At 33.7% G+C, this 14,943-nt stretch overlaps 1 protein-coding gene across 1 annotated transcript; it reads left to right on the top strand.

Annotated features, from left to right (window-relative positions):
• The first annotated feature begins 1,374 nt into the window (after positions 1-1,374).
• LOC142172687 (uncharacterized) lies at positions 1,375-14,018 on the top strand. The gene is made up of 8 exons (XM_075236359.1): positions 1,375-2,122; positions 2,239-2,587; positions 2,849-3,171; positions 3,260-3,451; positions 4,111-4,176; positions 4,276-5,771; positions 6,622-6,717; positions 13,479-14,018. Exons 1-8 carry the CDS (start codon positions 1,375-1,377, stop codon positions 14,016-14,018), a joined length of 3,810 nt encoding a protein of 1,269 aa, XP_075092460.1.
• Positions 14,019-14,943: the final 925 nt, after the last annotated feature.

The raw sequence follows: 14,943 nt of genomic DNA, 5'->3' as shown, positions 1-14,943 counted from the left end.
TTTTCTTAACTACAACATATTTGCTATTTTACAATTATACTTATATGAGTTTTGTTTTTTGGGTTGTACTTTTGCAATTTTTATTATTTTAAATGCACTCCTACAATTTCAAATTGAGTTTTGCAACATACTTTTTCTTCAATATGAAATTGAGAAAAGGCTAACAATTAATATTTTTGTTTAGAATTTGAAGATGACAACATTGATGCTGATATACCAGGTATGCCATCGAATTTAGCACAACTCATACTCATACATACAACTTTACTAATTTTTAATTTATTCATCAAGGTCAAATGCAATCCAGTGTTCAAATTCATGATGCAAATGAAGATGATGATGTTTTTGAAGGTATTCACATATAAACGTATCAACGTTCCATAATGTCAAAATGTATTAACAGTTCCACATATATTAAATTTTAAATTCTAATAACTAATTATTATTATTTTTAGATGATGAAGTACAGAGCTGGATGACCAATGAAGGTAAGTATGACATAATTTAAAGTTACATATACAACATACTTTTACTTTCTATATAATAAGTACTTTAACTTTATCTGTTTTTTTACTCTCATAAAACTAGAATACTGGGATATAGGAGATGCCAATTATGAATGTGAATATTGTGGGGCATATTTCTGGTTTGAGGAAAGAGTTGAGAAGAAGTATAAAAAAAAAAACCCAATTTTCACTTTTTGTTGTGGTCGTGGTAAAATCAAGCTACCAAATCCAAAGGAGCCTCCATTGATTTTGAAGGATTTATTGTTTGGATCAGGTTAATAGATAAATTTATTTCATTAAAACAACGATACTATAATTTTTGCATATATACATCTTCTTTAACCAAACCTAATTTCATGAAGGTGCAAAAAGCAAACATTTCAAAGAGAACATTCGAACATATAATTCTATATTTGCATTTACATCAATGGGAGAGAAGGTGGATTTCTCTGTCAACAAAACAAAGGGACCTAGAACATTCAGATTGTCTGGTCAAAATTATCATCAAATTGGAAGCTTATTGCCTCCGGAAGGATCTTCTCCCAAATTTGCACAATTGTATATCTATGATACAGAAAATGAGGTGGAAAATAGAATTCATGCTATCAGGTTAACATAGAGAATTGCTAAGTCAAAATATTTTAAAATTATATTTTTTTTAAGACGTAAATTTTTAGTTGAAGTCAATATTTTCCTTTACAACCGTGGTGAAATGAACAGTCAACTTCATGCTGAAATTGTGAATGACTTGAGGCAAATGCTTGATGAAAACAATGTTCATCAAAGTCATTTAGAATGGTAAGAGATCAATTTCAAACATATGGGACCTCAAATGTTAGACTTAGATTGATTGGGAAAAGAGGCTCTGATGGAAGAAGATACAATTTACTCAGAGGTAGCTGCTTTGATAGTTGGAGATTTTGAACAAACAAGGTCTGACAGAGATATCATAGTTGAAAGCCAATCTGGACAACTACAAAGGATAAATGAATTAAATGCAGCATACTTAGGTTTGCAATATCCATTATTATTTCCGTATGGTGAAGACGGATACCGAGAAGATATTCCTTTAAATGATATTGATGATTCAGCCGGTGGAAGGAAATGTGTTAGCACGCGTGAGTACTTATCATATAAAATTCAAGAAAGGAAGGATGAAGTTCCTTCAATTGTGTCAGCTAGAAGATTATTTCAACAATTCTTGGTAGATGGTTATACAATGATGGAATCTTCTCGATTGAGGTTCATTAGGCTTCATCAAAAACAATTGAGAGCACACTTTTATAATAGGTTACAAGATGCTGTTTTACATGGGGACATAGAACCTTCTTCTCAAGGACAGAGAGTTATACTCTCTTCTAGCTTTACGGGAGGTGCACGTTACATGTTGCAAAATTATCAAGATGCCATGGCAATTTGCAAATGGGCGGGGTACCCTGATTTGTTCATCACATTTACTTGCAACCCAAAATGGCCTGAGATTACTAGATTTATGGAGAGTAGGGGCTTATCTCCAGAAGATCGTCCCGACATTTTAACAAGGATTTTCAAAATCAAGCTCGATCGCATGATAAAGGATCTACGCGACAATAAGGTTTTTGGAGAAGTAAAAGCAGGTAAAATTTTTATGTTCTACAAAATTATTATGTTTGCACATTCATTTTCTTATATGCTAATATTAAAAATAACTAATATATAAACTTAACAATCTAATTACATCTTTATTCTTCAGTGATATATACAGTTGAATTTCAAAAGCGGGGCTTGCCTCATGCACACATCTTGCTTTTTCTTGTGAATAAATACCCAACTGTCGGAGATATTGATGGAATAATTTCAGCAGAATTACCAGATAAAAAAGTAGATCCTTATTATTATAATGTTGTTACAAATTTCATGATGCATGGTCCTTGTGGTACTGCTAGAAAATCTTCTCCTTGCATGCAAAATGGTAGATGCACAAAGCACTTTCCAAAAAAATTTGTGTCATCAACCACAATTGATGAAGATGGGTATCCAATTTATAGAAGAAGGGATGATGGTAGAACTGCAAATAGAGTAGGTATTGCGTTGGATAATAGGTATGTTGTACCACACAATCGATTTTTATTATTGAAGTATGGTGCACACATTAATGTGGAGTGATGTAATCAATCACGATCCATTAAGTACTTATTTAAGTATGTTAATAAAAGTAATGTTCGTGTCACGACAGCTTTTTCTCAAAGTGTAAATAATGAAGACTCGGGGGTGGTTGATGAAATAAATATGTATTGTGATTGCCGATACATATCACCTTGTGAAGCTGCTTGGAGAATTTTTAAATTCTCAATACACCATAGAGAACCATCTGTAGAAAGACTATCTTTTCACCTACCAAATAATCAGACGGTCATATTTTCGGATGATGATCCAATTGATGCAGTTGTCAATAGAACAACCGTTAAGGAATCTATGTTTTTAAGCTGGTTTGAAGCTAATAAGACTTTTGCTGAAGCAAGAGAATTGACTTATGCAGAATTCCCTCTAAAGTTTGTGTGGAAACAAAACCTAAAAAGATGGAAAAAAAGAAGAACTTCTGCATTTTCTATTGGGAGAATATTCTTTGTTCCACCTTCCTCTGGCGAGCAATATTACCTTAGATTGTTGTTGAATGTAGTTAAAGGTCCAAAAAGCTATGAGAATTTTTAAAAAAATCAACGGTTCTGATCATGAGACATTTAGAGATGCATGTTATGCTTTGGGTTTATTAGATGATGATAAGGAATACGTGAATGCTATCATGGAAGCAAGTAATTGGGGAATGACATCATATCTTAGGCAATTATTTGCTATGCTACTTTTATCAAATTCAATGTCACGTCCAGAAAGTGTTTGGCAAGCAACATGGCATTTACTATCAGAAGATATCCTTTACGAAGAAAGAAGAATATTGGATCACCCGGGTATGTATTTAATGGTTAAAGTTTCCAGTTATGATATGACAATTTTGAATAATGGCTGATTTGCTTAACTTTGTTACTTAGCTTTATTTTTAATTATTTAATTCATATTAACCTGATTGTTCATTTATTTCTTCTTTTTGGTTTTTCAACTTCATACAAAATTCACTCCACAACTTAAGGTTCGTTAAGCAATATTTTCTTATTTTCATATCTTTTTAATATAACGTTGTGTTTACATCATAGGAATAATATTGGTACTAATTAATGCATTTTCCAGACATAAAAAGTAATAGAAAATTAATGCATTGTGTTTAATGCCCTAAAACTTTGGGAAAGGCTATAATCGCTTTTATGCATTCTCTACTTTATTTGAAAAAATTTCAATTCATTTTTTTAGGATAGCAAATACTGCTTTTTATTTATAGGTTATGAATAATAATATGCATAAAATTAATAATAATTTTTACAAATTAAAAAACCACATGGTTTGAACTATATTATTCGTTCAAATTCTATGTACGTTAAATGTGTTTAAAATTAATGTACACTACTATTGAACAGTATATTTTTTCGTTAATTTTATTTTTAATTTCATGTGGCTAAAGTAAACTTTACCATTTAATTGTATTTAATTATTTTACATTATAATGTTATTTCAGAAGCTTATCTAACAGATGAAGAATTGAAAAATCGTTGTTTGCAAAAGCTTGAAACTTTTTTGAAAGGTTGTCGAAGAATTTTTCTGGATTTTCCAACAATGTCAAGGCCTGTTTATAATACGGTTTAATTGTATTTAATTATTTTACATTCTAATGTTATTTCAGAAGCTCACCTAACAGATGAAGAATTGAAAAATCGTTGTTTGCAAAAGCTTGAAACTTTTTTGAAAGGTTGTGGAAGAAGTTTTCTGGATTTTCCAACAATGCCAATGCCTGTTTATAATATAGAAGAAGTTGATAACAATAATAGATTAATACGGGATGAATTGCGTTATAATAAACGCGCTTTGGCAGAGGAACATCAACAATTAGTAAAGAATTTGACAGATGAGCAAAAGTCAGTTTATGAAAAAATAATAAGAGATGTGAATGAAGACAAAGGTGGGTTTTTCTTTTTATATAGTTTTGGAGGAACGGGCAAGACTTTTATTTGGAGAACTCTATCTTCTGCCATAAGATCTAGAGGAAATATTGTCTTAACTGTTGCATCTAGCGGGATTGGATCTTTGTTGTTACCAAGTGGTCGAACAACTCATTCAAGATTTGTGATTCCTCTAAATGTAACTGAAGATTCAACATATAATATAAAGCAAGGTACTCCTATAGCAAATTTAATTATTAAGGCAAAGTTGATTATCTGGGATGAGGCACCCATGATGCATAGATATTGTTTTGAAGCTCTTGATAAAACTTTAAGAGATATTCTTAGGTTTAAAGATGCGTCCAATTTACACCGACCATTTGGAGGTAAAACAATTATTCTTGGTGGTGACTTCAGACAAATATTACCTGTTATTCCAAAAGGTAGTAGGCAAGATATTGTTAATGCTTCTCTCAATTCTTCTTATTTGTGGCCTCACTGTCAACTGTTAAAGTTAACAAAGAACATGAGATTGCAAGGTAATGAAATAGGGACACATCTAGATGAGTTGAGAGTTTTTTCAGATTGGATTTTGGCAATTGGCGATGGTATAGTTGGTACTTCTGTTGATGGCAATGAAAAAGTCCAAATACCAGATGATCTTTTGATAAAACAATCCATTGATCCAACATCTGCAATTGTAGAAAGTACGTATCCGAATTTCAACAGTCGTTGCAATGATATAGGATACCTACAACAAAGAGCCATTCTTACTCCAACTCTTGATATGGTGGAATCAATCAACGAATATATGATTTCCCTTAATGAAAGTTCTGAGAAATCATATTTGAGTTCCGATACAATCTGCAACTCTGACAGTACTTATTCAGCACTGGGACATATACACACTCCTGAATTCTTAAATACAATTAAATATTCTGGAGTTCCAAATCATGCTCTTACGCTAAAGGTTGGTATTCCAGTAATGTTATTAAGAAATATTGATCAGTCAGCAGGATTATGTAATGGAACAAGGTTGATCATAACTAAACTTGAAAATCAAGTTATTGAAGCAAAGGTTTTAGCGGGACAGATGGCTGGACAGAAAGTGTTTATTCCAAGAATGACATTGACGCCATCTGATGCTAGAATTCCATTCAAGTTCCAGCGAAGACAATTTCCAATTATTGTATCTTTTGCCATGACAATCAACAAAAGCCAAGGACAGTCATTGTCTCATGTGAGATTATTTTTTAAAAAATCAATTTTTACACATGGACAGCTATATGTTGCTCTTTCTCGAGTGACGAGTAGAAAGGGATTAAAAATATTGGTTTGTGATGACGATGGGAATATAACTACTGAAGCTACAAATGTTGTATTTAAAGAAGTTTTTCGAAATTTAGTCTGACACTCGAAAGATAATCAATATCTTTTTTGAGCTTTAAGTAAAACTTTTGTTACTGAGATTCATTAACCAAGTGCGACAATAGATGTTGACAACATATCTGAAGCATGTAATAGGTACGCTTTACTTTTCTGCTCTTTTCTTATATATTTCTCTATTTCTCTATTCTGTATATAAATTAACTTTTTAAAAAATATTACAAATATAGATATGTCATGATTTGCCATAATATGGATTAACAGACTTCTTACATCGCATTTTTGAAGAGGCAATGAATTTCATATACGAATTTGGTTTTAATATGCTAATTCATCAACCGGACATTGTGAAATTTCATCAAATATAATTGGATTAAATAAACTTATGGATGTTTCAGTGTACTGGTAATCGGTCTACTAATTTTTTGATTTGAAATATAGTTAGTGTGATAAGCATCCACTTTTTTACAAATTAATCAGCTTTATTGTTGGTTCTCATAGCAGATGCATTGGAACGAAGGGAGTAACTTGGCGTCCAGTTGACTATCATGTTACTTGCAGTTCCAGAAGTGAATTTCTTTTGTGTTTCTGTGTGTGTGTGAGAGAGGAGAATAACTAGAAACATATTCAAGTTTAGCTTTGAACTGATTCACATAAATGAGAGTGAGTTGTCCAGATACCAATTAAATGGTTTTTGCAAACAGGTCGTTACAGGGATTGCTTTGCCATCGGGCTCGGATAAGCTTTATTCAGGGAGTACGGACAAGATAGTAAGAGTGTGGGATTGCCAATCTGGACAGGTTCTCCTCATTCATTTCCATTTCAGTTTTTGAAGTTATGAAACACGAAAACTGGTATAGGAAAAATGTCTTTGTCGCTTGAAATCTTGATACTGTATAAAATTCACTGGGAAAACTAGGAAAGAATGTTACTTGCACGTCTCTGCTTCTTTCCCTGCTAGCTGAACTAATCACTTTTCTCTATTAATTCCTGTTAAAAAGCATGGGAGTCAAGGCTTTGCTTTTTATTGTTGAATTCATGGTGAAAATAAACAAGGAAAAAGATTAGTGCAGAATAGTAATGTTATCTTTTGGTTGCATTAGATCTTAATAGCACATTGCCTCAAAGATAAGGAGTTCCAGTTTAGCATGTTACAAACATATAAATTTAAGCTACTTCCTTGCTGAAGGAAGAAATAAAATGGAAAGAAAATATTGATTCAGTTTGACAATTTGTAGGAAAACAAGGTGTCAATGGAAAGTGTGAAAGTCTAAGCTACCCAGAGAGGAAAAAAAATATTTTTGAAGCTGAATTTAAAGGAAAGACATCTTGGAACTTGTAATATATCATGTCTATGTGATACACATTCTTCCAGATTTCCATTTCAAGATAGTCAATAAATCTCTTCCCTCTGAAAACATTTGGATATGCTAATTGGAAACGATCAAGTTTCTTTCTATAATATATATAAATGAACTATCTGAATATGTATAAACCATATTAACACCATATATTTTATGTTCTTTGTCTTGGCATATTAATAAATACTGTGTATGATCACTTATTCGTTTGAATATCCGAAATTGCAAAAATCTGTAGACACTTATTCACTAATTTTGGATATGTATAATTATTTTGTGACTTGGTAAGTATATGTCTAATTTCAGAAAAGCAGAGTTTTTGCAAATAGTTCGACGTCTAAGCTTTAGTTCTCGACAGCAACCACAAAATACAAGGGAGCGGCGATGCACAAATATGGACGATGGGAAGCTTATTTTTTCCACTTTCTCAGTGCAACAGAAGGGAGGCAATTACTAATTTTGAAGTGACCACATATGAAGGGGAATTTAAGCGGTTTCATATGTTCAAAAATTGTCGGGTTTCAATGATGATTTACTAATCGACAATTATAAGTTCCTTACGAGAAAAGAGCAAGACATTCCTCAAATTGTATGAGATATTAAGAAAACTTTGGTTAATCAAACACTGTGTTGTGTTTGACAGTGTTGGATCAATAATGTTATAATATGTTTTACTCCCTTCCTGTTGCTCTTTTTCGTCTAAATTATCTATAACCCCCTTTAGTTATTAAAGCTTAATGGCATTATAGTGCTATCATTTCCTGTTTGTTAAGAAAGTTTTGCTTCTTCAACAGTAAAAATTGTCATAACAGTCTGCTGTACTATTTTGGATATTAATCAAAATGACATTATCATTTTTGTTTCACCTGTAGCATACAGTTCAAGGAACTCTTTGTTACGTGTTTTCCATTTTACGTTATGCGCAATCTTACAAAATCTGCTTTGCTCAAAAATAGCATTTGGCAAGCTTGGGTGTAACAAGATACACGACAACTAATGGACCATATAGCAGACAACTAACGGACCATATTCACGCTTTGCTGCATAGAAGAAAGCATCGAAATCTCCAGTTGGTATAATATCCAGTAGCGAATCTGAGAAATTCTTCAACAGTGGATTTAAGGAATAAACACAGTCCATGTTTTCCGAAAATTCTGTCTCACGCATATCCCCCATGATCTCCCACTCCCACACAACACTCCTGACATCCCAACCATATCCTTCACGTCCCCTTCCCAATCATCCCCACTTTCCCACTATAATAATCCCATCATCTATATTCTATCTATATAAAGAACACAAATATAGAGGGGTCAGACGAAGAAAACATTAGAGAATAACGAAAAAGAGAGCTTTGTCCCATAATATTAGGTAACAATTATCTTTGCAAAGCCTTCTCAATTTGACTACACCATACTTCTCTATTTTACTACAGTATAGTGTATACAAATACTTTTTTAACAAGCCTCTATCATCAATAAAATTCTATTCAATAGACGGCTGTACAACTTGTGACAACTACACCAGTTACGACTGAATTTAACATGGAAGAAGAGAAGAAACAAGGCAGAAAAAATCAAATGGATATACAAAAGTAGAAACAGTTTAAATTTTCTCCCGATAACAATGGTATGAACTTTAATCCACTATTTACAGATTTGCGATTTGCATAATTGTTGCTTACAGAGGGTCTCTTTGTTCAATGCTTAAAAATACTCTATATTTCCTACTTTGTTTATTTTTCTCTGATTTTCCTTGGGCTAATTAACAAACCTCATTCTTTATTACAAGTGGAATGGCCATAGAGTGGAAGGAAAAGTTAGAATTAGCAGAAGAGTAATGGCAGTTGTAAATGCAGCGTCGACGTCGATATTATAAAATTTAAAACAATCAAGCTTTTAACAGAATTCTCTTTTGTTATGTAGTGGTGAAGCAGCCTAGGAATGTACTTTTTTTACGCAGTTGAATATAGTTTATAACGGTTCAGTTGCTGTGATATTTGCTATGCAGTTGCTCTATCAATTTGCACTCTTTAACTTGAATTAGGCTGCTATTGGAATTGCATTTGGCGTATACATAATTACTGGACTTTTGGGTATTACTCTTTCTTTTCACATAAACTTGTCTCATACAAGTTTCAAATTTCCAAAATAGTTACAACGGTTCCAACAATCAAAGCTGTGCAATTTCTCTTAATGTTCAGTTTTTTTACCTTCCTTTTTGATTATCATGGATATTGGATGACTTAAAAGCTCTATCAATGTTCAACGTAGACTTCCATAAGTTATTAGTTAAGTTAATTTTATGTAATCTATTGGATTTTTTTTTACAATATGGAGTCATATCCTTTTACAATTAATTGTGATATATGTTGTCACATTTATCGGTTTTAGCCATTCTTATTGTTTCCTTTGTCCTATTTCAGATAATAAACAAGGAGAACTTCCAATTACTACAACTGCGACTTCTCGAAGTCAAGGAACGGGACAACGTAGAAGGGTACGTCGTCGCAACATTTATTCGTATAATGATTCTGACTCTAAGGATGAAGTCATTAGGAATCTCCCAAAGCCAATACAAAATAAGTTAAGGGATCGAAGGGCTGAACGAAGGGAAAAAGAAAAGAAATTTAGAGAGCTTAGGGCTTCACTAGCTAAATATATTGAAAATTATAAGTTTACCCGAGATGCCCTAATGCTATTGACCAAAATAAACTATCTGATTGGAAAGTCTTAGCAATATTACTAGATTCACTTGGACAACCTTTAGGTAGTATTTTAACTGATGTTTATCACGAGGTTTGGCCAAGTGAACCTTTTTGGGTTTATGTTCTTAAATTTGAAGCTGAGTGGGAGAACCGTTTGTACAACTATTTATAATTTTTTTAATTAATGAAACTTTGTTATTTGTTTGCAACATTACCTGTCATTTTACTCTTCATTTTTTCTTAAGAGTTTTACATAAAGAACATAAAGGAATAATAATAACTTATTCCTTCAACTAATGCAATTTAACGACATATCCAATGTGTTAAAAAGAGGATTAACATGAAGAGACAAATTAGTTTACGTTGTTTACTTGATTATATATACTCCTCATGTCAAGTAATAATTTACAATCTGTTTTGCTTATTTTCAAATCAAAATTTAATGAGGAATCTAGCTATATTTAGGTAGTTACAAATATTAATTCATCCAAAGTATACTTGCCGTAGAGTATTACTGTACAATTAAGTGTTAAAATAAACGATGAATATTTTTGTTAGTACTGTAACTTTAAAACCTTTGTTAGAAGGATATGAAACTTATGCTAGAAGGAAAGTGTTGAAAATATATTTGCACTTATCTGAGCTCTATAATTTGCTCCTCATAAAATCAAAGTGTTTATATATGAATCACATTTATTTTGCTAAGCCAAAAGTTTAAGCTTCAATAGTGCTCAATTGTCATAGTAAGTGCAGTACTTTGAAGCTTTGAATAATTTTGAAAAATATGAAAAATGAGGCAAAAAACTTTTTATTTATACTTTAGTTTTAGTGGTTTAACATTTCCATATTTTAGAGAAGTGCTTCTATCGAGGATAACGAAAAATTGTCGGTAGGGGTAAAGCTTATTTTTCTTTAAAAAAGTTGTTGGGAGTATTTTTTAGTAGTTACACTTTTTTTTTGGTTATACATTATTTTATATATATTTTTTCTACTGACTATTCTCATTGGTATTAGACTACTTGATGCTATTCTGTTGAGAGATTGTCATTGGGTGGGACTAGCATGGTAAGCTCGAGTGCAATAAGAGGATGATGGAGTTGAGCTACGGTTTTATTGATTCTCTCAAGACTTGGTTGATGATTTGTCCACAAGAAAATCGAGAAATTATGCAATATTTTTTGGTTGATTATTACTTCATTTCTTAAGAAAATGGGAATACCCTATTTTGGATCTCAAGCATACTTTCAAGGATGACTTTTTCAAGCTATTTTTCGGTCATTATATTTGTCATTGCACATGTTTTATTTGGTACATGCAGGACAGTCCTGCTTTGAAGGATGAAAAATGATCAAGATTAAAAAAACTATGCGGTTTGTGTTGGAAATGCTTAAAATAGAATTTTGTTTGAGTTGGGCGCCTTGATGAAGCTTCGTTTGGGACTGGAACTGAAATAAGATTTAACTGAAATTTTGTTGTTGCCCATTCTAAGTCATGTACATATCGGGCTTAAAGACCTATTTTTACCCTTTTAAGGCCTTAGTAAGGTTTTGCCGCTTTTTGGATTGAGACTCTTTATGGGGAACATAAGAATGCTCTTTTTTATTTTTATTTTTTTATATATTATTTATATTGAATTTCTTCTAAATTTCAGACAAGTTTTATACTTCACCTTTACATGAGTACATAAGATGAAAGTTCATCTATTTATTTTTCTAATTAATTCTTTTGAATGCGATCAGTAAATTTAGTTTATAATATACGTCGGTTTCTATTATGCCTCATTGCACTATTTTTATTTGCAATGAGCCGCGCATCGCGCGGATACGTTTACTAGTACATTGGGAATAAAACAAGAAGAAAATTAGTTGGAAACTGGATACTCTTCACCATTGGTCAGAGATATTAGGGGTCGTTTGGTAGGGTCAATGTGTATAGAAATAGTACAAAATAAAATGTATTACTCCCTCTGGTCCACAATAAGTGACCAATTTATTTTTGGCACGCCCATTTAGAAAATACTAAATTTTATACAAAAATACCTAGTATCGCTAAACTACCTTTAATTAAGTATTTAATGTGAGGAGTAAGAAAACTTTTTAAGAATATGTACATAAGGGTGATTTTGTAAAACCAAATTGAATGTTTTCTTGATTATATAAATGGACACTTATTTTGGACCAAAATAAAAAGCAAATTGGTCACTTATTGTGGACCGGAGGGAGTAGTAATGCTCAGATTAGTAATGCTTATATTAGTTATGCTTATATTAGTATGCTAAGATTATTTCGTATCTATATAGGTCAAAATCTGCCCTAAGGGAATTTAGCGTTAAGCGGCGTTAAGAAAAAAGATGCGGTCGGGGTCGACCAGGAAGCAGTAGGATTCATGGCCGGTCTGTCAACAAAGGTCGAGGTCGAGCACCAAGGCCAGAACAATAACAGCTAGTTTTTGTAATAAGATATTAATTGAATATTCTCTTCTCTTGTACTATTAGGGTTTGTTAGGGACATGTTTCATATAAATAGAAAAGGAGACAATAGTGTAGGGCATGTAACATTGACTGGATAAGAACACTTTTCAGAAGAAGATTCTTTCTCTCTAGCAAATATACAAATTTTACCTTTTGAAATATTCTTACACACATTATCCATATCTTTCCATCAGATCCGAGAATAGTTCGAACATTTGAGGATTTGTCTGTCATTCCTCATTGTCAGAAGGAACAATCATCCACTTTACTCATTATTAGGTGAATCATTCCCTCGATTTACATTAATACCATTTATTGCTTGATATTCCTCCATTATTGCTCACATCTTTTGGAATATTAAATGTGCATTATCTTCAGTTTCCCACCGACTTTATCTTACGTTATTCATGCTATCAAGTTCTAATTCTAGAGATATTATCTTTAACTAAGTTTAACCCCTCATTACATAAAATTAAATAGTTTAACCGAAAGTTTATATTTTTTGGTCAAATAATTTGGCGCCGTCTGTGGGGATTTCCTAGTTAAATTTTTAGTTTCCTGTAGATCTACAACTAGCACAGATTGCTAACAAAAAAAAGAACAAAATTCCTTTTCCTTGTACACACATATCTGATATAGCAGGTAACAAAGAAGAAAGAACGAGGATAATGACCGACCTCACAACCAACCTCTTGAACACCATCAATAAGGTTTCTGAAATAGAAGGTGAGGATATAATGCCTAGCGCCTCCCCCAGGCGAGGCAGGTCACCTCCTCCTCACGGTAGTATCGCAACATCTCGCGGTAAAGGAACTTCCACATCTGTGGAAGAGACGCCACCAGTAGTAAAAAAGCTCCTCGAGACTTGGCTAACTGATATGCTGACCAACATTCTCTACAAGCCTGCTCGGGATACAATTATATAAAATGCGAGGACTTGTATTACATCAACTACATGCGAGCAACATAGCTCGTTCCCCCCGGGGATGACAGGTATTAATCACAACATCGTTAATAATGCAGGTGACAGACACCCTCACAGTCTTGAGAAAGATGGGAGAAATGGAAAACGAGAACAAAGCACTTCGGGACCAAATGAGAGAACACCAAGAAAGGGTTAACAAGATACCAGGTGCCCCGAAGCTCTTGCCGAAGAGGGATGCTGGTCGGTTCGTGGAGCAACCATACAGTGATGAAGCTGCCCCGCATGTCATACGAAAGACCTTTAAAATGCCACCCTATCTGAAGATACATGATGGCACAACCGACCATGAAGACCATGCGACTCACTACGTCACCGTTGTGAAAGGCAATGGCCTCGCCAAGGAACAAGTATCCTCAATTTTGTTGAAAATATTCGGTGAGACCCTCATCAGAGGAACATTGACTTGGTATTCACAGCTGCCCGCGCATTCTATTAAAACATTTGAAAAGATGGCCGACAAGTTTGTAACAGCCCATGCTGGGGCCAAAAAGGCAAAGGCAAGAGTGAACGATATATTTGCTACCAAACAGTCGCTCGGAGTGGGATTAAGGACTTTCTTGCCTGATTCAACCGCGTAAGAATGAGATGCATTATGGTAAACGAGGGGAGCGACACGTGCATTATCCACCCCCGAGTACTTGAACAAATGAAACTCGAGGATAAGATAGTGCTACGTTGCAACACACTAACATACTTTAACAATGCAATTGAAAGAACATCTGGAGAAATCACACTCCCCATCCTGGCCGGTGGCATCACTCTAGAAACTATATTCCATATGATGGATCAGGACACGACGTACAATGCCATAATAGGGCAACCATAGATACATGCCATGAGGGCCATCCCCTCCAACTTGTACCAAGTCATCAAATTTCCAACCCCATGGGGAGTATTCTACATATAAGGAGAACAATACACATCTCGAGATACTACCACATCGCTTTAGATTGTATGACCAATCAACAAATGAAGGGCAAAGCAAAAGAGGCATAGCAATTAACAGGGCTGAGGTCAAGCTGTGGTGAGAGAGAGGACGTCATCAAAGATCCTGATGTGGTAGAAGCTGCGGAATAGACCATAGAAGACCTCGAACCCGTTCAACTAGATGGCAACGACCACAGCAAGAAAGCTTACATCGGTTACAAGCTTCAAGAACCAGGTAAAGTCTGTCAATTCTTAACTACTAACGCGGACTTGTTTGCTTTTAGCCATGCACATATGCCAGGTATTTCTAAGGAAATCACTACACACAAATTGAACGTCGACCCACTCCACCCCCAGTGAGGTAGGTTAGGTGTAAGTTCAACTCTACAATAAATAATACAGTACGTGAGGAAGTTGAAAAGTTATTGGAAAATGGCTCCGTTAGAGAGTCAAAATAGCCCCAATAGGTTGCAATGTGGTCATGGTGAAAAAGAAAAATGGGAAGTGACGAATGTGCATAGACTTTATAGATTTAAACAAAGCATGCCCCAAAGATGCATTCCCATTTCCTCATAT

The sequence above is a fragment of the Nicotiana tabacum genome, chromosome 18, assembly GCF_000715075.1.
Source record: "Nicotiana tabacum cultivar K326 chromosome 18, ASM71507v2, whole genome shotgun sequence".
Classification (NCBI taxonomy): Eukaryota; Viridiplantae; Streptophyta; class Magnoliopsida; order Solanales; family Solanaceae; genus Nicotiana; species Nicotiana tabacum.
Note: the sequence above shows the minus strand (reverse complement) of the source record. Positions and strands in the feature narration are given on the sequence as shown.

Coding starts and splice junctions, on each gene's coding strand:
- LOC142172687 (XM_075236359.1), top strand. CDS start 1,375: ATGGAAGAAGATACAATTTACTCAGAGGTAGCTGCTTTGATAGTTGGA. Junction 2,123..2,238: donor TTTTGGAGAAGTAAAAGCAG/GTAAAATTTTTA, acceptor TTTATTCTTCAG/TGATATATACAGTTGAATTT. Junction 3,172..3,259: donor GTTGTTGAATGTAGTTAAAG/GTCCAAAAAGCT, acceptor TGGGTTTATTAG/ATGATGATAAGGAATACGTG.